At 33.5% G+C, this 24,681-nt stretch overlaps 2 protein-coding genes across 2 annotated transcripts in view; one reads left to right on the top strand and one right to left on the bottom strand.

Annotated features, from left to right (window-relative positions):
- Positions 1-1,216: 1,216 nt before the first annotated feature.
- LOC128202214 (tigger transposable element-derived protein 1-like) lies at positions 1,217-2,896 on the bottom strand. Its single transcript, XM_052901662.1, has one exon. The coding sequence runs from the start codon at positions 2,894-2,896 to the stop codon at positions 1,217-1,219; it is 1,680 nt and encodes a 559-aa protein (XP_052757622.1).
- A 2,025-nt stretch (positions 2,897-4,921) lies between these two features.
- Positions 4,922-24,681, top strand: part of LOC113509317 (lachesin-like) — a 148,599-nt gene continuing 128,839 nt past the window's right edge. The window contains exon 1 of the mRNA XM_052901660.1: positions 4,922-5,431. The gene's annotated coding sequence lies outside the window, so the exon portion shown is untranslated. The remainder of the gene's footprint in view (positions 5,432-24,681) is intronic.

The raw sequence follows: 24,681 nt of genomic DNA, 5'->3' as shown, positions 1-24,681 counted from the left end.
TATTCATCACGATGAGCTAACTGACCTGCGTTTTTTCATTCTTACCTATCATCCCCCACTGGTGCCCTGCCAGCGTATACCGTTGGCGCAGTTGGAGTTGTCATTCCATTACCATCTAATAAAAAAAAACATCAAAATAAACCGAGTGATAAATACAATTATATTTTACATTCATGTCCGCATCAAGTCCCGTCTTACATAACGCCACTCACGTTTATTTTATTTCTTCCAGTTTTCCCGTTGATATGAGGACTAGATTATTTACGTTGTTCTAGAAAAGTTCTTCCCCTAATCGCCTCCTACGGCGCCTAGTTTTAACGAGCAATATCTTAATATTTTGATTCTCATGAAAAACTTTAATCGTGACATAACAAATAGCAACATGGGAGCAAACTTTGACGCATTTATCACAACACAAAATAATGCAGTTAAATTTAGATACTTCCTCCTTTTTTTAAATTCAATTAAAGAGGGAATGGTAACACTTATGAAACTTAAGATTCGAGGGGCGTAAAGACTAAAAAGCATGCAGGTACAGTTTTAAACGAACTAATAATGTATTATATCTAGATTCATTTAAAAAATACTATTTAACAATTAACAAACGAACATTTCATAGGTGTTTTTATTACATTATGCATATTTGACAGATTAAATTAAGAATATTAAATTAAAATTAAATTAAGAAATTATAATAGTAATTATAAAACACTAACACCTCAAAAATGTAATAAATATTTAAATGGAGAAAATTGCCAATTTCTTCACAATACATTCACGTATCTGCTTTTTTTTGCTATTTTGTAATAAATTATTTTTTTCCCCCCGTCATGTTGAACGTCAGCTTAGAATGACATAAAATATTTAAAAAAAATAATTTTCGTTGCTCCACTGAGGTGACAAACAAATACAGGCAGTCCTCGTACTTACGGCATGTTAGGTTCTCGAAATACGCGACGTAAATCGAAACGACGTAAGTCGAGACATATTTTTTCATATGTTTACATGTAAAACTCAAGGGTTAGGTTCCACACGGACTCGAAATAATAAAAAAAACTGCATTTATAACAAAGGACGTACTTTATTATTAAAAGTAAGTTCTTAAAATAATTATATATTATGCACTTATGAAATTGCTAGTTATTTTTGGTATTTGTGTGTTATTAATTTTAATAATAATTATAAAACTTATACATATGTAATGATAAATAATAAATTAAACTTTTGGCTTAAAGAAACTATCAATTCTAGATTGCTTGGCTTCTTTCTTCTTGCTATCATACAGATCTTGGTAACAGTGATAGGCTGCACAAATTTTGTTATTAACGTTAAAACTTCTCTCAAAATTAGGATCATTTTCTTCAAAAATTTTCATGGCATTCTTCAAATTTGCAAAGGCTACGGAAAGTTTTTTTAGTGTAAGTTCTTTTTCAGAGTCACTAATAGAAGAAGCTATTTCTTGTGACTCGAGTGCTTCCTTTTGTACTTGTGCCTCCAATTCAATAAGATCTTCATCAGTCAGTTCTTGCGAATGTGAGCTTAACAGATCATCAATATCATCAGTAGTAACTGCAATGTCAGGCAAACGGTTAGCCAAATGAACAATGTCAGTTGTGATCTCATCGACATTTGGTTGATCTGTAGATGTAGAACTTTCAGATGGCTCAAAAAAAAATGGGCATAACTTTTTCCACACTCCTTTTAAATTGTTGGGTGTCACCTCATCCCATGAAGTAGCAATATTTTTTACGCATTGCAGGATATTATAACTTTTCCAAAAATCTCTCAGCTCCATGCCATCATTTTCATTAGCCTTTACAGCCTGTGAAAAAGTTCTCCTGAGATAATAGGCCTTAAAAGACGCGATAACTCCTTGATCCATCGGCTGTAACAACGAAGTGGTGTTGGGAGGCAGGAACACGACTTTGATTTGAGGATCAATATCGGCAATACGCACAGGATGGCCGGGAGCATTGTCCAAAATAAGTAAAGCTTTATAAGCCAAATTATTGTTTGAACAGTACTGTTTTACTTCAGGTATAAAATGCTTAGTAAACCATTCTTCAAAAAGTATTGATGTAACCCATGCCTTTGGATTAGCCTTCCATATAACTGGAAGAGTACTCTTGACGTAATTTTTGAGAGCTCGAGGATTTTCAGACCTATAAACTAAAAGGGGTTTCAATTTAAGATCACCTTCAACATTCGAACCCAATAACAACGTCAAACGATCTTTAGCCGCTTTAAATCCAGGCATAGACTTTTCTTCCTGTGATATAAAAGTACGAGAGGGCATTTTTTTCCAAAACAAACCAGTTTCGTCCACGTTAAAAATTTGTTTAGGCGAATAGTCTCCACTTTCGATAATTTCCTTTAATATTCCAGGAAAACTCTGAGCAGCCACATGATCGGCACTAGCAGCTTCTCCTTGCACTCGAATGTTATGTAACGAATATCTCGTTTTAAAGCGCATGAACCATCCGCGACTGGCAGAAAAACATTTTGTTTCGTCACTATTATTCTCGCCACGTTTATTTTGCAGTGTGTTGATGATACTCAGCGCCTTATTTTGTATAATAGCCAAACTTAGAGGAACCCGTCGCTGAGTTTGATCTTGAATCCAATTGTACAACAGTTTTTCCATTTCATAAATTAAAGCATTCCTTTTGCGTATAATAGTGCTGTTTGAAGAGACGGAAGGAAGAGCTGTTAAGAGTTTTTCTTTATCTTTCAATATTGTTTGTACCGTCGTGCGTGATAAATTAAGTTCTCGTCCAATAGATGAAGTCGAATAACCACGATCTTTGAGTTTTAAAATCTTAGATTTAACCTCCATTGTAATTGACTTTCTTACTCTCTTCTTCACTTTATTATTACTGTCTTGTTTAGGTGGCATTGTTTAAAATTCACTTAAATATGTATGTAAACACAAAAACTGTCAAAGATGCAAAAAAACTAATTTATTACGTCTTGATTGTCCGTTGTCCCTGAATGTACTAAACAAAATCAGCGACATTTGCAGGGTATTCCCCGCACGAGACGACACCGCGCCCCGCCCGCGCCCCTCACGGACATTGACCTTGCGACAAGTGAATTCTCCGATATGCCGGAAATCGAAACAAATGACGTATGCTTGAGGAATAGTGTCAAAACATTGTTTGACGTAACTTGAAACGACGTAAATCGAAACGACGTAAGTCGAGGACCGCCTGTATACAACTCACCTGATGATTACTGCAGCCTGTGGATGCTAAAGAGATATTATGTGCACAATGTTGACTGAAAAATATAGTTTTTGAAAAAACCTATCGTATTTATCATCATTTCAGCTGTTATCTGACCACTGTTGAACATAAGCCTTTCCCATAAGGGGAGTTTTGTCAGTAGTTGCCACGCTTGGCAAGCGATTTGGTAATCTCGGTTAGGTTTTTAGAGATGTTATATATATATATATATATATATATATATATATATATATATATATATATATATATATATATATATTTTTTTTATACTTATATATTATAACTATAGAATGGCAAACAAGCTGACTGCCTACCTGATGGAAAGTGGTAACCGTTGCCTATAAACATGAGCAGTACCATGGACATAACAAAGTATACTGTTTTGCCCATGATACCCCCCATGCCTTGCCATTCCTGCGGACTCGAGTGTTATTCCTCTGTACCCAGTAAATTGTAAATGACGAAGAGCTTATTCCATATAGGTTCAATTGGATGGATTTTCATCAAATGAGTCACAATGTATAGAAACATCCAAGTTCTTAATGTACTCTTTGATAAATAATTGATGTTTGATAAATAACTTGAGATAATGAATGCTTGTCGTAAACAACAACTCAAACAATTCCTCAGAACTCTATCAATATAGTACTCATTGTTTATATAGATGGTTGACATGAAAAAAGCCATAATAATTAGTCAAAATATAAAAATTATTTTACATAGAACTATATCCGAGCCGAAGTATCTGCCGACTTTTTTAAATGAATAAAGTGATAACGGTGACTGATATATATGAAGGTTATTGTACCACCAATTAAGGAATAATGAAACCAGATTCTGAAACAGGCGGCCAACTATCGTGAAACGTAAACCACCCACAACTCTCGTATTTTGAAGGGACCAAAACGAATCAACCAGCCGCCGCAAGAGTTACGACAACTGCGCGAAAAAATTCGTCTCTTACTTTTTCAACGGATAAATGGAATCCGCAAATCCTTACAATATCCAATAGCGTAAAAGAAATGCGCGAAATTAAATTCCGAAGCGTAGCCATTTGTAAAAAGTACCAGCAAAGAACCGCAAAGCTTTGCGCGGAAGATTAGTGCTCGTTCACACTGTGCAACTGCGACGAGCGAGCGACGACTGAGCGACGACTGAGCGACGAGTGAGCGACAAGTGAGCTACGCTCGCGGGAACGCTTGTCGCTGCAGCGGCTACACGTAGCACGCTACACGTCCAACTTTTATCAATAAAACACGGTACGCGACGTTCACTGGAGACGGGAGTATGATGAATTTGATCGCATCAAAAGTTTTAAACTGTACAGGAAATTTGATTCGTTGCTTGCATTTTATTTGCTTACATACTATTTTTTTTAATTACATTTATATTTTTTTCAGTCACATTTTTTTCAGTTAATTAAAGTTAATTCTTAATTTCACTTAAAAATCATTTTTTTTCTATTTTAAACGAGCGCCACCCCTATACTATTTGCAGCATTCGGAAGCGACGGCGTGCTTCGTCAAAGGGCGCTCCATCGAAAATTGAATTTCAATGTCACAACAGTGCAGATGTAAAAATCGTCGGAGGCTCGGGGGCGATCGTTGGGCGCGGTGCGCGCGCCGCGCGGCGCGGACGGGTGCGCGCGCCGCGCGGCGGCCGGCGGCGGCAGTGTCCCGGGCCGGCCGCGGCGAGCGCACGTGTGGTGCGCCATGCCCCCCCGCCAACCCCGCGATCCCCGTCGATTCGCGCGTGAACGTGCCCTGTGACCGCAGTGAGTGCTCTATGTGGACGCCCGCGACTTCCGCAGCCGAAGCGCGCGGCGGCGCGATGACCGCGCGGCCTTGCCGCCCGCACTGACGGATGCGATTTATCGCTCTTACGAATTTTGTAACCAGCGAGTTTCAGTGTTGACTGCCTCCGAAGTGATAGAACGTACCGCCGGCGAAATCCGGAAGTCACTCGATCGCTGTGCATTCAGAGCGAACCTTGTACATTTTAGATAGAATTTTAAAAGTAATTAGAAGAAAGTGAGAGGTTTCTAAGTGTATTCGAATACTTGTAGCGTTGCGGAGCGCTGTGAACTTGTCGGTCGGATGTTTTCAAGCAGGCATGGATATTATTTGCGGGAAGTTTTCATGACAATCTAGTGTAAAGAAACATCAAATTCGGGTCATTTTACAACGGTTAGTATTTTCTTTTATATTTAAATGTAGAGTACCAGTTGTAGAGTTAAAGGAGTTCTACGATACTGTAGCAATGAAGGTTAATTGTAAAATTAGGTATAAATCCTCGACGACTGAAGAGTTATTATAAATTTTTAAGTATGTTAATATAATTAATATAATAATTCTTTAGTATAAATAGCTATCACAAGCATAAAGTTGTATAATAAAATGATATGTATTGGTATTATTTTGTATACAATCTTTGTGTTTATGTGAATGTGCTAATAAGACTTAGTACGCAGTTGCACTTTTTCTCTCTGCAAGGATCTCTAAGATTTTATTTATTTCACAGTTCTAACATTTCATTACACTTACTTAACATTAAGTGGATACGTATTGAAATTTTATTTAAACAATAATTACTGCATTTAATAATAAATATTTACCTGTCTCTTATAAATACATGGGAGTTGACAGATGTAGACATATGTGTAGGTAACTCACTAGGATTATCCCTTGGGATATTAAATATCTTAAAAGAAGGATAGTAATTTGCATTGTAAATATATAATATATGTACAAAAAAATATATCGAAATTATAATGTGATGATATTTTTTTTATATACCACTGACGTGGCAATCAAGCATACAACCCACCTGATGCTAAGTGGTTACCGAAAATAAAATATATGTCATGTATGATTTAGGTATTGTCAAATTGGATATAAGATCCATTAATAATTAATGAACAATTTATTGAATCTGTTATTATATTTCTTTACAATTGTACGTATGTAACATTTAAATATAATCATAGCTACAATTAGTAATTTAAAATTATATTTTAACACCCAGTAGGTGCATTAAAAAAAATTAAAAGTAAGGTAAATATATACCTAACTTGATATATTTACCATGTACATAAATGAAAGGCAAATTTATTAAATCGTATTAAGAATGTTACGTTACGCCTAAATAAAGTACAATTAAAATTGTTAAAACAGATCATTACTTACACGTACTTATTGAAATGGTGGCTGCCGTTGGTGATACAAGTGTCAGAAGACTCCCAGATGTTAACTTTAATACTGTTTACAGTAAGCGGGAGCCACGTGCCAACAGCAGACTATTGCTTTACTCTATTGCAGACTAGTCTTCATAATACATGCTTTTCGTCCGTTACTTTGTACGCGTAGAATCCCAAAATTAGGAAAATGAAAGAAACAGACCACTTCTGTAATGATGATCAAGATAAAATATACGTCAGTTTTTAAGTTAAAGCTCTAATTATATAACAATTAAAACCGCATTCAACTTGGTGCAGTGTTTGTGCGATGCCGAAACAAGCGTACAGACAGACAGAAATTAGATTTCAGACAACTTTTTAAAATATATTTTTTTCGTTTCTATTACTCTATTATGCATTAAGGCTCCGCGTGTAAATTTTTCTTAAATATCTCCTATGAACAGACATCATGTAGTTGCAAATTTATGTTATTAGTAAAATTTCGTAGCATAGTTCTCGTACATATGAAATCATTCTTGGTGACGATCAAACTACTTTAGTCAAGTATTTAATTTTTTGTTTGAATCGAACCTTAATCATTTATGTTGTTTTCATGGTACTTAATTCGAATTCATACCATTATAATTTGCAGGTCTTATAAAAATATTTTACACTTAAAAATGTTGATAATACAATTATACTCTATTAAAAATTCTGAACCCCAATTTGCAGAAGAAAGTTAAAAGAAATTTGAATTTAAAGCAGCTTGAAGTGCCCGACGATTGGTTTACTTTAAGTAATAATCTTTATCATAATAATAATAATGAAGTCAAAGCGGTCGCTGTGACCGAAAACGGTCAGCACTCATCATCGTCATCATCAATATGTCACATATATAATCGAAGATACAGCAATGCAAGTGTAGCAATGTGTCGAAGAATTGAGCGGCCAGGACAAACCACCGCCGGCGAACCGGCGTAAAACTTTATGACCGCTTTAAAGCTAGCATTAGCTGACGAGCTCTCGCTCAGATAACGTTGCCTCTGAATAAAACATTCAATCTTCGAGAGAAACCACTCAGTTTGATTAACGTCGTAATTACTCGATTAACTTTGTAGGCCGAGTAGGCACGGAATAACCGAACTATCGATAAAGAGCGTCATAATAATGTCATTTAAGTAGTTCACAACAATTCAACAACTGATATTACAGCACTGATTGTTCGCGACAGAACAAAGCCCTAATAAATTAAAGTTTGAACAGAAAGTCCGCGAGAAAATTCCATTTATTAAGAACTTGTCGGGAGCGAACGCAAATCCAATACTAGTGGAAGTTACGCTTGTGCTGGAAGCTGAAGCGAAATAAAAACTAAAGAGATAATAGCGTCATTCGCTTGAGACAGTACAAAAGGGATCCCTTTTTAATCCGACAGGGAGCGAATGGACTAGACGGTTTTAATGGCTCGAGAGCGGATCCAAGAAATAGTATAACCTTATTGCTGGCCGGCTCCGCAACATTCAATGAGTATTTTGAGGCCTTGGCGACGGAATCGCTTTACCGAGGGTTGAATGGGATTAGCCCTTTCGAAGGGATGCGATAAACTAATATGCGGACTGGATTGGCTTTGAATAACCCCATTTAGCTGAGGTCCGAGGCTCCCGCCGCCGCTGTCCAAGTTCCGCCGTAAACCGTGAAATATGCCTCTGTACTTCCGTTTGGCAGCAGTACTGTAACGTTGAAGCAATTGGGTAATTCAATTTATGCTAACAATGACAGTTTAACAAGTTAACGATAACATATACATATACAAAGTGCGGTTACCTACCACTGCTAATGAAATACTGTTATTGCTAGAAATAACATCAAAGACCACTTTGATAATTTTACGTTACATAGATAACAATGAAATTTAATAAATCGATGTAGAAAAATTTTGTACAATATTTTACCCGAAGTTATACTTAGCGCGAAGGTAGCGAAAGATTAATAAAAATTCCTGACTTTTGAAGAATTCTTACTTTGAAGAAAACATGTAGGTAGTTCTAGGTAGATAGCATTGTCTATCAAGTCTATATAGACTTGATAGTCAATCTACACGCGGTTCACGGAAAACATTGTGGTTAATTCTTGTCAAATGCATCGCGATGGACTAACCGATCTGCTTTTATCCTCTCCTATCATCTCTCACTAGTGCCCCACTAGCGTATATTGATAGCTCAGGCGGAATTACCATTTATTTCTCACCCATTAATAAAAAAAAACTAAATTGCTAACAGTTTTCGACTCGATAAAATTGTTGCAAATGGATATGTAACTTGCTATGGATTCTTATTGGAAACAGAATGAAACTGTCAATTTGCTATTAAGGAGTTTTAGTTAGCCACAGACCGTGGACATATGAGATATGAAGTCATTATGAATATGGAATATAGTAAAATATTCAACTAGATACATCCATTTCGGAATCTTCTATGAATCTTCAATAAATGTTTCATCCAATTACTGCTAATGATTGACGTTAAACATAATTTGAGCACCATATTGATCCACTAAAATAATATGTAATAATAATAAATAAAATTGATAATAAATAAATGTTAAATGAAAAGCAGAGACAAGGAACCGTTTATTGATATTTCTTCTCTATCATACAATGCCTCGTATAAGTTACTGTTTTGAATGTTATACTCCAAACTATTTTTTTTTTATTATTAACATATTCAATATTATTTGTAAATGATAATATAGTCGAGTGGATTTAAACACAATTTAAATGAAGTTGCATGGCTTCATTTTCAGTGACTTTAATAGAGGACGTTCTCAATTCGTCTATATTTTTGTATGTGCACAAATACTATATTTTTACCCATCCTAAAACTATTGTATCCTAAAATTTATTTTATAACAATATATAAAATTTACTTCCGCGTGGGTCCCACATTAATTTTGTAGTTAAAGTTGTTTTTTACATAAATATTTTGGGGGTTCAATTGGGTAATTTGATAATTTATTTTCTAACCCTAAAGGTTTTGGTCCTACCACCATTTGGTTAAAATTTAATTTAATTTATGTAACTAAATGTTATTGGATTAATTGTCAAGTAACAATTTAGCAATACAACGTGTAGTTTGAAATTTACAAACATCAATTAATAAATTCTACACAATTGAATACATTAATTATTCTATACATTTTCTAGCGACGACTGTTGGTTAAACAAATACGCGCTAATCCAATTAATGCTAATATAATGGAAATACAAACGGATGCGTTCACAAAGGTCGAATTAAATCAAGCCGCGGTGCAAAGTAATCAATTAATCTAATGAAATGATTGTCGACGCTGGTCTCATCTGACATTTCCCATAAAGGACTGTCCCCAGACTATGGTTTTGTGTTGAATTATTCATTATTGCCATGCCATCAACCCAAATTCGAGACCTAAAGTTAAATAGTTTCATTAATTTCTGTTTAAGTTCTAATTGGGTCACTTCAATTTAATTATAAACTGGAAACACCGATTGTTTGTTCAGACAAAGGCATTTTTATGTCATAAGATATCCAGTATGCCGTAAGAGAGATAGAAATGTAATTAACTGGTAGTTTTTACATAAGATATTTGAGAAATAGAAAGTTTGTCATTTTAATTGTCAACGACATTTGTCTTTTCATTAAAAACATTCACCGATTTAATGTTTATGTTTATTTAATAAGTAATATAGTACAGTGGTATTCTAGGTAGTAGTAGTAGTAGTAGTAGTAAAGCTATCCTTGATATATTTTTCATCTGTGGCTGTTTTTTTTTTCTAATTTATTATATAATATTTTTTTTACGCAACTTAGACTAGCAAACAAGCTGACTGCCCACCTGATGGAAAGTGGTAACCGTCGCCTATAGACACGAGCAGTACCATGGACATAACAGAGTATACTGTATCTATTTCTTTTTACTCAGTTCTGTAAAAAAATTCTTTCTTAATCATTATCACATCTTTCTTTCTAATAATTTTAAAGAGTCGCTAAGAAACATACTTAAAATAAAGTAAATTTAAAATTAAATAGTGAAGTTAGTCAGCGCAGTTTGTACTGTCAATAGAACTAATCTGGACTCAGAACTCACGGTAGTCCGCTTGGATATCTCTTCACAATTAGTGAATCCAGGTTGACTATTGAATAACTTGAGGAAGTGGGGTGTCGCCTTTCAAGAGACTTGCAACTATGACATACTATCACAAACAAGGCACTATGTCTGTCCTGTTCTATCTATCATATTAAAAAGGAATGCTTTTAATATAATGGTAAATGAAAATTACTTTAAAGAAAAGATTGAAGACTTAATAAAGCGACCGACTGTGTCGCAGAAGTCACTGAATTCATCCCAAATGTTAAGGTAGCAATTAACAATAGAAAAAAATTGTGCGATAAAACTTCATAACAGCGAAACCCTCAATTAATTTTACCAAATGAAATAGTTGGACTAACTTCATACCTGAATCCAATTATTACTCAACTAACGAGACCAAACAAGTTCATAGTTTCATAACAATTACCAAAATTGTTATGGCGGTCTAGATGATATACAAATATTAAAGTTAGCACGAAACGGTCTGAGATTTTCTAATTCTGTGAGAACGTAATGAGATAATAGTACACTTCGGACGTCTTGCCGTCTGTTTAATTCACGATAACGTACCCTTTGTTCGCGACCTGAGAGAAATCTAGGGCGGCGTCTGCAGATGAGTTAATTTGGCAATGTGACTCGTTTAACGATTCAAAGACTGGAAGTTTTTTATATACCATGAAGGTCGTGAACGTATCACAGTAATCTAACAATTCCATGTTTGTTATCCATTTATTTATTTTTCTGCACATATTAAAATATGTCCACAGGGCAAACTTAAAGCCTGATGATATTCTCCACCAGTCAACCGTTACGCTAATCAGAGATGATAAATCGCGGTCCAGTAGTTTAACAAAATCAAATTGTAAATTCATCCATGCAAAGTCCAAATTTCAAATCACAGCACCCTGTAATTTCACTGCCTCATCACAACCTACAAACCAGAATATGAAAATATAAGACTTATAAACACAGCTACTTGGGAGTACAAATAGAATTCATTATTTGCTCTCTATATACACAGTGTGTTAATTAACGAAATCCATTCTTTAAAACTAGTGTTAATATTAATTAATAACTTAAAAAATAAACTAAAAAGAAATTAAATTCTTAAAAAAGAACACCTGTATCTGAAACAGCGGCACTACACAGTACAAGGTATGTACATACCTGTTATTATGTCGTTAATTAACATACTGTACATAATAAGTACTTACAAGAGAGAATACAAAAGTTTATTTCCAAACAATAACATTACGCCCCCGGTACTTTCATCCGCGCAAATTTGCTGTTTTTATGTGACTTCAAAAGAAGGGCGCTCTCGTGTTGCCTGTTATTCTACGAAATATTATAATGGAGTATATGCCCATACCTACGTGTACATAGATGTACATAGATACTCTATTATAAATTTTCATAATATATTAGTCTAACTTAAAAACTGATTATGTATTCACTGCAATAATTCGAATCATAAGATAAATGTTGAACCATTATATAAATTGACGGAAAAAATAACAGTTGTCGTCGATTGTAATAATTATGTTATTATTTCAATTACTTGCACATAATTCTGTTGTAAAATAAAAAAAAAAAACAATAGATTATTTAATACAAAACTATATATTTTACGAGTATTATGCTTATATATCTTATTATCGTCCTGCATTTTATGATATCTACAAAGCTGTTAATTTATATAGGCGATTGTTAACGCTTCTCATTAGGTGGGCTCATTGGCCACTGTAATTGCATAGTATTTATTTTGTTTTACGTTAATAATAATAAACACAGCCATAAGTTTCCACAATAAACTAACACATCAAATAAACGAGAGCAAATGATTAATATGAAAAAATATATTAAAATATCAAAAAAAAAAATTATAATACGTGGACGAAGCTGCAGGCATAGCTAGGGTACAGTAAACTATATAACTCCTAATAATATCACTGCTATTACTAGAATATCAAATATCAGTTATTAAATACTATATACCATAGCTGTACGTAATGAGCAATATTATGAAGCTGGGAATAATAATTATACACAGGTACACAGAGTATAAATGTTATATTATATCTAATTTGACGTTATATCTAATTTTACCAGAGGAAGACTTTGTACAAAAGTCGTTTGCTTGGGTACCTCTGTCCCATTCGTGTTTCTACCGTGAAGCAGTTGTGTTTGCATGGATGTGTTTCGGTTTGAAGGGTGGGGTATGGCGTAAATTTACAAGGTACAGAGGAATAACACCTGAGACCTCAGGAATGGCAACGCATGGGGTGTATCATGGGCGAAACAGTATACTCTGTTATGTCCATGGTACTGCTCATGTCTATAGGCGACGGTTACCACTTTCCATCAGGTGGGCCGTCAGCTTGTTTGCCATTCTAAGTTGTATAAAAAAATTAGTTGACATGGACGAAAGCAGATGAATAATATGAAAAAATATATTACAATAACCAAAAGAAATTACTATAATAGGTGAACGAAGCTGCGGGCATAGCTAGTCTACAGTAAACTATATAATATAGCACTTCAGCTGCCCGCTAGCAACATGTTTTCTAACTGCATTGGGTTGACTGGAAGAGATCTCTGTCTGAGATAAGTCCACCCTTGCTCACAATATTTATAAATGCATTAACATTGTAATTTACAAGTGCAATAAAGAATATATATATATATATATATATATATAAATCCTAGTAATATTGCTGCTTATTATAAAATATCAAATATCAGTTATTAAATACTGTGTATCATAGATATATTATGAATATTACACAATATTATTAATAAACAATATTATGAAGCTAGGAATAATAATTATACACTGGTACACAGAGTATAAATGTTACATTATATCTAATTTGACTTGTTGTTTGATGTATTATATAAACATAGAGGTACAAACAACTCAAATCAGAAAATTGTATACCAACTTGTATAATAACAATTTCAGAAAGTGGATTTTTATTAATTAATTAATTTATTTATTTATTTACACTTTATTGTACCATTTATAAAATAATAAATACATTTAACTGCAATAATAACTGTATTCTATTGAATTTCAAAGTCAATTCGATGGACAGGGTTACGTTACGTTACATATTTGCCAATTACATATCAATTTTATTTATTTATTACATTCAGTATACTCTGTTATGTCCATGGTACTGCTTATATCTGTAGGCGACGGTTACCACTCTCCATCAGGTGGACCGTCAGCTTGTTTGCCATTCTAAGTTGTATAAAAAAAATTCATGGATTAAAATGAGCATACATAAGTTTATATATTACCCAGTAGCAATGTTGCATATCTTTGATCAATTGTTTATATATATTGAAGATTGTAATGATTTTTTTTTTATTTATTTAGTCCCGTATTATACTCGTAGATACAAATTTTGTCATTATTACAAGTAACAATGAATCGGTTTCTTATTTTTAATAGAAACTTAAGTAACTCTTTTTAATTAAACACTTAATAAAGTGACTCTTGAAGTGTTACTGAGCTATATTTGAATGGAAACAAAACTCTTGTAGCATAAAGCTTGTTGTTCATCTGTCTATCCGCGCGCCCTGCCTCTTGACTCTTATTAATTAAATAATCCTTTGTTTATTGATCGGGTACACTTATTGTATGTACATTATCTAATTAATAACGTTTTATGTAAATTTTGTATCTCAGTTGTTTCCGTTTATTCAATTTCATAATAGTCAACGAATCGTTACGTAAAGATCTTAGTGTTAAACTTTATCTAATTAATAACTTATTCAGTTAATGAAACATCTAAATTGTTTCCATTTATTCACTTAATTTAATATCTTTAAATAATTAAGTCTCCACATCTAAAGCTTTTATTTCAAAAGAGTCGCAAAACGTGAAAAGAAATCACTACAATTGTTAAATAAATATTCGTCGACTGTAATACTTAATTCTCGATATAAACCCTCGACTCTTACACTATTAATAATTGTCGGATACGAATTAAATACTGTTTTGTTTGCATATGATCGATTACAGTTATCTCTCGATCGCTCTAATGACCGCTCGTTAAGCGAGCCCCGCCGCGCCGCGTCCGCTCGCCCGTTGGTTCGTTCGCTCGCCCGTTGGTTCGTTCGCTCGCCCGTTGGTTCGTTCGCTCGTTCTCTGGCTCACCTCATAATTCGTCCCGTGTGTTCGAATAAACATTATGATCGTTTTGCGACGTGATAAAATTGACGATGTGTTTGTACAATTAATATATTTTTGTCCCTTAATTGCTACATTGTCGGCGGCCGAACAAAACGAATTCGTTCCAGCGGTACGAGTACAATGGACGTTTCCACGAAGTTTTTGTAATTAGAAGCGACAAAAAATATACAATATGAAAAGAGATGTGCTATAATTGAGGTACATTTACGAGTATTATTGCTTTAATACGAATTAAAGTGAAAAAACAATTTTCTTGGTATAAAATACAAGGGGCATCGTTATAAAATACTTGTAATAAGGTAAAAGTGTGTTATTTAGCCAAATATGTATTTTAATTACAGTAATAAATTATTAGGAATTCATAAAAAATAGAGTCGACTCCGATGAGCCATTCACCTTTACCTGTAACTAAATATTTATAGTGAAATTATCATTCTAGGAACCAGTATAACAAATAAATTATAATAACATTACAGTAAGATACTTAGTATTCAACAGTATAATAAAATTTAGTTTTAAATGAAACCCATAACTAATATAGTTATGGTTTCATTCAATTCACTATTAGAATTATTTATTTATATATAATATAGATACATAATTTTGGTGAGCTTTACACCCAAATTAGAAAACACACTACTTATTACTTACATTTACAAAAACTGAAAAGTAAAAAACAAAATAAAATATATGCTATGACTTATTGATTAAAATTTCATTATATTATGATATTATTTTAAATATTTATACTTCGTTTGATTGCTTTTATGTAGTGAAATTATAATTATAAAGATTTTTTTTTTTATACAACTTAGAATGGTAAACAAGCTGACGGCCCACCTGATGGAAAGTGGTAACCGTCGCCTATAGACATGAGCAGTACCATGGACATAACAGAGTATACTGTTTCGCCCATGATATCCCCCATGCGTTGCCATTTCTGAGGACTCAGGTATTATTCCTCTGTACCCAGTAAATTCACGCCATATCCCACCCTTCAAACCGAAACACAGTCATGCAAACACAACTGCTTTACGGTTGAAACACGAATGGGACAGAGGTACCCAAGCAATCGACTTTTGTACAAAGTCTCCCTCTGGATGGAAGATAATAAGTTCAGTGCAATAGTGCATTATAATAGTGCCGCGCGCCTGGCTCGTACACACTCGCGGCAAGTCAGCGCCGTGATCCGCACGTCTTATTTGTAAAGCGTAATTACAGCGCGCCGAGCGAGCTGTTAATACTGTGGCGCTCATGCTTAAATGCACTATACATTAATGTTTTTTCACTTAATCTCCACTTAACGAATATTCTACTTTTAAATGACATATATTTTCTTTTATATACTTTTTTATTTATATAGTTGTAGGTATTAGCACTATTTGGACGATAAGTATACCACGTCATGTCACTTAACCTGAGATATTCCATTTTGCTACAACCAACGTATAAATATTAAATTGATCAAATGTCGAATATTAACTGTCATGAGTCATACTGATAATTATTTATAAAATGTTTTGTTATTCGTATATAGTATATATACTATATACGAATATATTTAATCCACAATAGTCAATTCGGTTTTTCCAAAGGTCGTTCAACTACAGACGCAGGTGAAGAGTTGCTTAGACACGTATTTGCTGCATGGGAAACTAAAATGGATGTGATAGGTGTTTTTTGTGACCTTTCTAAGGCTTTTGATTGCGTTGATCATAATACATTGCTAAAAAAACTTGCTTTTTATGGCGTCAAAGACAATGCTTTAAATTTAATAAAATCTTATCTATCTGATAGAATACAGAAAGTGAAGATTAGCAACGCTACGTCTGACGGGTCACTTGTGCAAATGGGTGTACCTCAAGGATCTATTCTCGGTCCATTTTTATTCCTAGTTTACATTAATGATCTCCCATATGCCATGCAGGATAGATGCGGCATAGTATTATTTGCAGATGATACTTCATTGATTTTTAAAGTTAATAAAATGACTAATAATTATGACGATGTAAATAGTGCTTTGCGGCGTCTCCTGCACTGGTTTACAACTAACAATCTTATGTTAAACGCTAAAAAAACAAAATGTGTTAATTTCTCTCTGTCTAAAAGTTTTAATACTAATTGAAATATTAAATTAAATGACGAATCTCTCGAATTTATAGAATCTACTGTCTTTCTAGGAATCACACTAGATAATAAAACACAATGGGGTGCACAAATTCAAAGCCTTGCAGCGAAACTAAGTTCAGCAGCTTTTGCCGTGCGTAAGGTTAGACAGTACACTGATACTGATACTGCTAGATTAGTCTATTTTAGTTATTTTCATAGTTTACTCTCTTATGGAATATTACTATGGGGAAAAGCGGCAGATATTAAGAATATATTCATATTACAAAAACGTGCCGTTCGAGCGATCTACTGTATGAAGAGTCGTGACTCATTAAGAGAGAAATTCAAAGAGGCAAATATTCTCACCGTTGCTTCTCAATTTATATATTCAAATATCCTATATGTTCATAAAAATCTTGACTTATTTCCAAAAAACAGCAATATTCATAATATTAATACTAGATTTAAAGACAAACTTGCTGTCCCCAAGTATCGTTTAGAAAAAGTTAATAGGTCTTTTATGGGAATAGGTATAAAAATTTACAATAAGATACCAAAGGATATGTTGGAATTACCCTTAAATAAATTCAAAACATCTGTTAAATCATATTTACTGAGCAAAGCCTATTACATCATCATTGTATAGTATCGAAAGCGGCTGTGTCCTCTGTACGTAGAGTGCACATACAATATGACATACTCTGGTCAGACCATTTTCCGCTGATTCTTGAGTGTAATTTAGACGTAGTTCCACCTAAGATAGAAGAAGTAAAATGTGAACGTAACAATGTTTTGTGGGGTGACAGAGGCATAGAACAAATCGACTCATATTATAATGAGTGTCATTCTCATTTCAAACTTCTTAAGTTTCCATCCGAGTTCCATAACTGTGCCGATCAGACTTGTAATGTTATACAACATAGACAGGTCATTGATAAGTTGTATAATGATATAATAAATGTACTAAAGAGAGCGGCTGTAGCTAGTAGAAATAACACACATTGTAAGCGTAAGAAAAAGAAAATTGTAATAGGTTGGAATAAACATGTTAATGAGGCACACAGGAATGCCAGGCAGAAATTTCATGTTTGGTGTGATTATGGTAAACCTAGAGTTGGCTCCATCTATAATGATATGTGTGAGGCTAGAAGATACTTTAAGAAACGTCTAAAGTGGTGTCAAGACCACGAAGAACAAATAAAGATGGATATTCTAGCTTCACATCATTCTAATAATGACTTTCGGTCTTTTTGGAAGGCTACGAGGAAGCTAAGTACAAAGTCTGCCCTTCCTGTGTCTATTGAAGGCGTAAGTAATGCCGATAACATAGCTGATCTTTTTAAGGATCATTTTACTGTTAAATCCCCTTTGGGGCCATCGCGTGCGGAGTTGAATGTTGAGACTGGACGTGTGGTGGAAATTAGATGTACTGCTAGTGAAGTAGATCGAATTATAAAATCTATGAGTAGAGGTAAATCTCCAGGACACGACAGTCTCAGTATTGAACATCTAAAACATGCTGGGCCACACTTGGCGAGACTGTTGGCAATGCTCTTTAACTTTTGTATAAGTCACTCGTACATGCCGGAGGAGATGATTAGAACAGTGGTGATACCTGTAGTTAAGAATAAAATTTCTGATATAACAGACAAAAATAATTATAGGCCAATCTCCTTAGCTACTGTTGTCTCAAAGGTGTTTGATAGCATGCTTAACTCTCGACTGACTCAGCATATAAAACTTCATGACAACCAGTTTGGCTTTCAAACTGGACTGTCAACTGAAAGCGCTGTTCTTTGTGTTAAGCATGCTATTAGATACTATACAAATCGAAAAACGCCAGTCCATGCATGCTTCCTCGACCTGTCGAGAGCTTTTGATCTGGTTTCTTATGACATCTTGTGGAAAAAGCTCGAAAATTTTCAATTACCATCAGAGCTCATAAATATCTGCAAATATTGGTATGGAAATCAGCTCAATAGCGTGCGATGGGCGGGGACTATGTCGCAGTCATACAGATTGGAGTGTGGTGTGAGGCAAGGAGGGTTGTCTTCGCCGGTACTATTTAATCTGTATATTAATGATCTGATTGTTGCTTTGAGTGGTACCCGTATCGGCTGTCACATAGACGGCATTAATGTTAATAATATAAGTTATGCTGATGACATGGTGCTGCTCAGCGCGTCGATATGTGGGCTTAAAAAACTCGTGGCTATTTGCGAGTCATATGCTGCATGCCACGGACTGATATACAATGCTGTGAAAAGTGTGGTCATGGTCTTTGAGAGCAGAGGCAAAAACTCAATAGGCTTTCCAGATATTAAACTTAAGGGTATAGCGTTGAAGAGGGTGTATAAATTTAAATATTTAGGACATCAATTGGCCTCGGATCTCAAAGATGATGATGACATTGAACGGGAGCGGAGGGCGCTGGCGGTGAGGGCGAATATGATAGCACGCAGGTTTGCACGGTGCTCTAGACAAGTTAAAATTACGTTATTTAGATCACATTGCACATCTTTCTATGCATGCAACCTGTGGGCTGTATATACTCAAAAATCCTACAGCGACCTCCGTATCCAATATAATAACGCGTTCAGGGTGTTGATGGGGCTGCCACGATTCTGCAGCGCGTCAGGGATGTTCGCTGAGCATCGTGTAGATTGTTTTTATGCCACGATGCGAAAAAGGTGTGCATCCCTGGTGCGCAGAGTACGTGCCAGCACCAACAGCATCCTGAGTATGATAGCAAGCAGGCTGGACTGTGTGTACGTTAATCACTGCTGCGCAATTTCCAATGGAATTGTGCAGCGGTGATTATCTGTATACTACTTAATATATTGTATGTGTGTATGTGTGTGTATGTGTATTGTGTATGTAAATTTACTAACATTAGTTTTTTTAAGAATATTGTTACTAATAAATATTTAATGGACCAAAAAGTCTGAAATAAAAATTATTATTATTATTATTATTATTACTCACTAAACGATTACTTGAATGACGAGTGTGCATGGCAATAGTTGTTCATGCACTGAATTTTCATTTAATGTTAGACATAGACACCTATATAAATATACATTGTAAATAAACTGGCTTTAAAAAAAAAGTAATTCAATTGAGTTTCTTGCCAGTTCTTCTCAATTGGATCTATATACCGAACTGGACGGTAGGGAAAAAAATAAAATTATAATGTAAAAATTTGACGTTCATAAGCGGCTAAAATGTCCTACATGAATAAATGATTTTTGAATTTTGAATTTTGAATAGTACTATTGTATCTTTTGTATATTTAATTGTATGTATTTATTTATGTAGTATTAAAAGTAATGATATAATTTTCTGTTTTATGCGCTTAGTCTTCACGAAGCGCTTTTATATTAGTGAACGATGTCATTCTAACTTGTTGTTTCCGTAAAATTCCGTAGTGAGCTATCACTAATCTATATTTGTAAATCACCGTGTCTTGGTAATCTCTTAGTGACTGTCGCGATACAGGTTCGCCTAATGCGAGCTCCAATGTACTCAAATTGAAAATTTCTTGTATTTAATAAAATAAATAAAATACCTATATATTATAATCACCCACCAAGTAGATAGATAGATACTCGTTATTGTTTCCTCCAAAAGATTACAATAGTAAACTTAAAGTAATTAAAGCCAATACTTTATTTTACATATAAATCAAATATTGAACACTGGTTTCATTAAATAGTCTATTATTTCACAAAAATATTGTATTCCACAAAAATATACCGATATAAATTATTTTAAAACCAATTATTTTTATTTAAAAACTAAATTACTCAACTAATTTTGTAAATGCTTTTAAATAAGAAAAAAATTCCAAATTGGTTCCCAACTGACGGAGTTATGAGAGAACAAACACAAATTGAATTAAGAACCTTCTTTTTGGAGTCGGTTGAAAGCTACATTTATTTTCATCAGTTTAGAAATAATTCCTTTTAATAAGAAAGTGTATAAAGTCGGCCGAGTTCACGCCGGGCACGCACGTGTCACAGTTATAGTAATTCTCGTAAGCATATCTTCAACTTTTTATGTTACGCATTAAGAATTATTTTGCTTTGGAAAATTTGTTTCCTTATGAAAATAAAATATAATTTTATCATGAAATGTAAAGTTGTAAAAAATATTGATTTAAAAAATTGTAGGTTATTGACGTGAATGTGGTATATATATGTGGTCTTGACAAAAAAGGTTACGGATTAAAATAATAATACGGATTGGGATTACATATTTTGTAAAATATGTAAATAATTACTTTAAATTGTTATATAGATAATAATGTGATGTCTGATATAATTAATTTGATTGGATCTCTTCAATAACATAGCTGTTTCAGCAGCGTCTTTAGCTCTAAATATAGGTATATATGTATAATTGCATGTGGTTCGCGTCCTTTTAATATTCATAATAATGTTATTACGTAAAATTATATGTGAATAATACGTTTGTATACCGTATGTGTAATAGATTGTGAATAGATTAACATGTTAGACTAAATGAATTTGGAATTCGGCCGGAAATTAATCTTACAGATTAATTTGTTTCCTAGTTTGTATCCGGCTCGAAGGACCATTTTGATACTGTGATAAGAATAAAATAAAGTGAAATTAAATAAAAAATACCATGTTGAGACTGAAAATAATATGTAGCTGTTTTCATAAAAAAAAAAGTTTTGTAAGACAACAAATATGTAATTTGCTCCATTTAAAAAAAATATATTTTATTCAATCTGTATATTTTCTGTCTTGTTGATGCCGTATTCATTTTCTTATCTTGAAACTCGTTTTTAGATGTAAAATGGTCTGCTATAGTTCTTAGTGGACTTTTGTAACACATTTCACAAGACTTAGTATAGAGAAACTGTTATGAAGCCACTTCGCTGTTATTAAATTCATTACATCATTGTAATGATGCCTCAATATTTCGGAGACTATAAAGAAAATATATTATTCATTTACCGTCAACATAAATCAATGTCCATACATCGCTCCTCTAAATTATGTCGCGTATACCTTTTTCCTCGTATGTTATTATATTTCTATATACATACAAATATGTGTACATCCACGCTATTCGTCGATAAATCACAGATAACAATGATCAAGTGTCGCACGCTGTACCAGAGTACTTTCATTTCAACCAATTTTAGAATATTTTCCTCCTTTCCTCTTTATAATAAAATTCTTGTATGTAATAAAAGTGTAATAAAATAAATGTGAAATTGAATTTTCAATGTAATATATTTTTGATAAGACCTCGATGCGTACCGTGTAAGGCTGATAATACATGGAAGGCAAGTAAATTAAAAGTTTGTAACTTTAAAATAAAAGTATATTAAGGCAAGTAATTATGCCTATATAATAAAATAGGGAAAGAGGTAGTAGATGGTAGTTATTATTAAAAGATAAAATAAACAATGAACGATGGAAAATGAACAATGGAAAAGACATGGTATAAACATCAATTTCGAATACGTCACTCACCTACGATTTGCCGATGATATAGTAATCATGGCGGAATCCCTGAAAGATTTTAATACTATGCGTTGGACCATTTCTTAGCAGTCTATAGAAGAAGCCAATATTCAGCAGTGAACACTTAACGGCCGATATGATGATGATGATGAAGACAAAGAATAAGATAATGAGGGCAATAGAAAAAAAAGGTATTTAAAAAAGGATTAAATTTAAGAACAAAGAAATATATAAAAGAAGCCACGTTATGGACAATAATATTACTCATAATAACTTCATTAATATATTTTCCCAAAAGCTTACCTAAGCCACTAATCGAACTAAACAAAAATGTAATAAAAAATTTATATCTTTAATTGATATTGTATCTTTAACTGGTAAATAATCTCATAATAAACTTTGCATCCAATAATGTATGTTACAGGAAAACCATGCAAAGTTTATATAACATTGTACATATCGATCCTACAGAGTATATGTAAGTTCAACAAAGGTAGAAGATAAATATAAAAGATTTCCACTACATAGGATCGAGTGCTAAGCAACAACTTCGAGGGGTTAACGTTACTTATAAGACACAATAGAAGCAACTTATTCTTTGCGTAAATGTTCCTTTGTATAACACAAATTAATGTATAAGTATAGCTATACTTGTAGGTACACTTTGTTTATCAGTTCCAATCACGTCATCCGCAGCATCCCTTGCCCCTACACATTTTAAAATACGAGAGTTTGAATTCTATTTTCGCCGAAGTCACGTAGCAGCACTCGTTCGGGGGAGATTCCTAGGGCTGACAACTACATTCACAAAGGCCCCTTTTAGGTAAGAACAAACTCATGCACCTGCTTGTATTCCCTTGTATTGTTTGATATTTCACTTAGAATTTACATTTGTTGGGTTCTCATTGTACTGTACTCGTACTTATGTACGTAAATCATGTTTGCCTTCCTTTAGGATAGACAGTACTTTGCAAATTGCAATTAGGCTCCAATTCAAACCGCTTTCATTTTCCTCACATTATTACTCTATTTATAAAAGCGTATTCTTATTATGCGCTATTTTTAGTATTAAAATAAGATTCTCAATTTGCATGTACTTATCGTGTATTTATAATTATATTTACAATCGATACGATTTAGTCAGGCTGTTATTTTTTGCGAAGCAAAAATTAATAGTGCTTCTATCTAATTAATTTATTTAAAAATATATTATTGGTGTTTGTTTGTTCCTCCTTCACTTCCAGTATCTCTTCAAATTATAAAAAAAATATATTGAGTTAGTTGGTTCATGATTGATAAAGATATTACTTGCAAAACTAAACTCCCAATTAATCAAATGTGATTTTACACATATTTTACGTATAAAATCAACTTGTTAATTGAGAATCTTCTAGAAGTCACTTAAGAAACAGGTAACCAAATATATCCAAATATACTCATAATTAATTGCATAGCAACTAATCCTCGCCGATAAACATTTAAGTATACACTTCCAACTGGCGTTGTAAGATTATATCGCGCACACTTAGCAAAGTACACACAATTCTACACTAATTGCGAATTGTTGGAGGAACAAATTTGTCTTGTTGGCGGAACAACGTTGTTATTAGCCGTGGGCCGAGGGTGTACAAAGTCAGTCAAATTACACGTACTCTGACGAAATGTGAGCAGGAAGTTTAGACAGTGGCCGCCCTGTCGCAGTGTTTGTTTCAAACTGGATTACAGTAGTACAGTAGCCGACTGACTAGATTTTACCTAGAACGCCTATATGGCGTATCTTATTTTAAGCGAGTATTATGTTCAAACTTATAACTAAAGAGCATAACAGCAATAAGAAATATTATTTGTTGAAGATATTCTACAATTTTTTACTAGCTTATATCAAATGTTCATACAGGTAGTAGTTACATATTTTAAGCCGTTTAATTGTATTTTAGAATGAAATATACAGACATCTTTCTTTACTTTAAATACATTTATAATATTATTTATTTCACTAATTAGGTTAGCCCCTATATTTTATCGCCGTGTAGCCTACAGCAGTCTAATCAAATCCCATTTATTAAACTCTAGCGAGCATTTACGCTACACGTTTCGCCAATGATCGGGTACTAACAAATTAGATCTTACTCTGAATATAAAGCAGTTTTAATCCTGATAAATTTGAATTAGTCAGTCAGGACCTTGATATCTTCCAACAATTTTTGCAATGTTGTATTAAAACTGTCAATGTATTAATTTAAAACAATAGTAACTATTCTTTTAACGTTTATAATATCGAATGCAGAGTAGTTATTGAAGTACAAATTTAATGCTGTTTTATATAAT

This window comes from Galleria mellonella, unplaced genomic scaffold (genome assembly GCF_026898425.1).
Source record: "Galleria mellonella isolate WM207_F2 unplaced genomic scaffold, CSIRO_AGI_GalMel_v1 utg7869, whole genome shotgun sequence".
NCBI classification, from domain to species: domain Eukaryota; kingdom Metazoa; phylum Arthropoda; class Insecta; order Lepidoptera; family Pyralidae; genus Galleria; species Galleria mellonella.
This window is presented reverse-complemented; position numbering and strand designations above follow the sequence as displayed.

Bases quoted from the DNA above. Each gene is read 5' to 3' on its own strand.
- LOC128202214 (XM_052901662.1), bottom strand. From the start codon at position 2,896: ATGCCACCTAAACAAGACAGTAATAATAAAGTGAAGAAGAGAGTAAGA.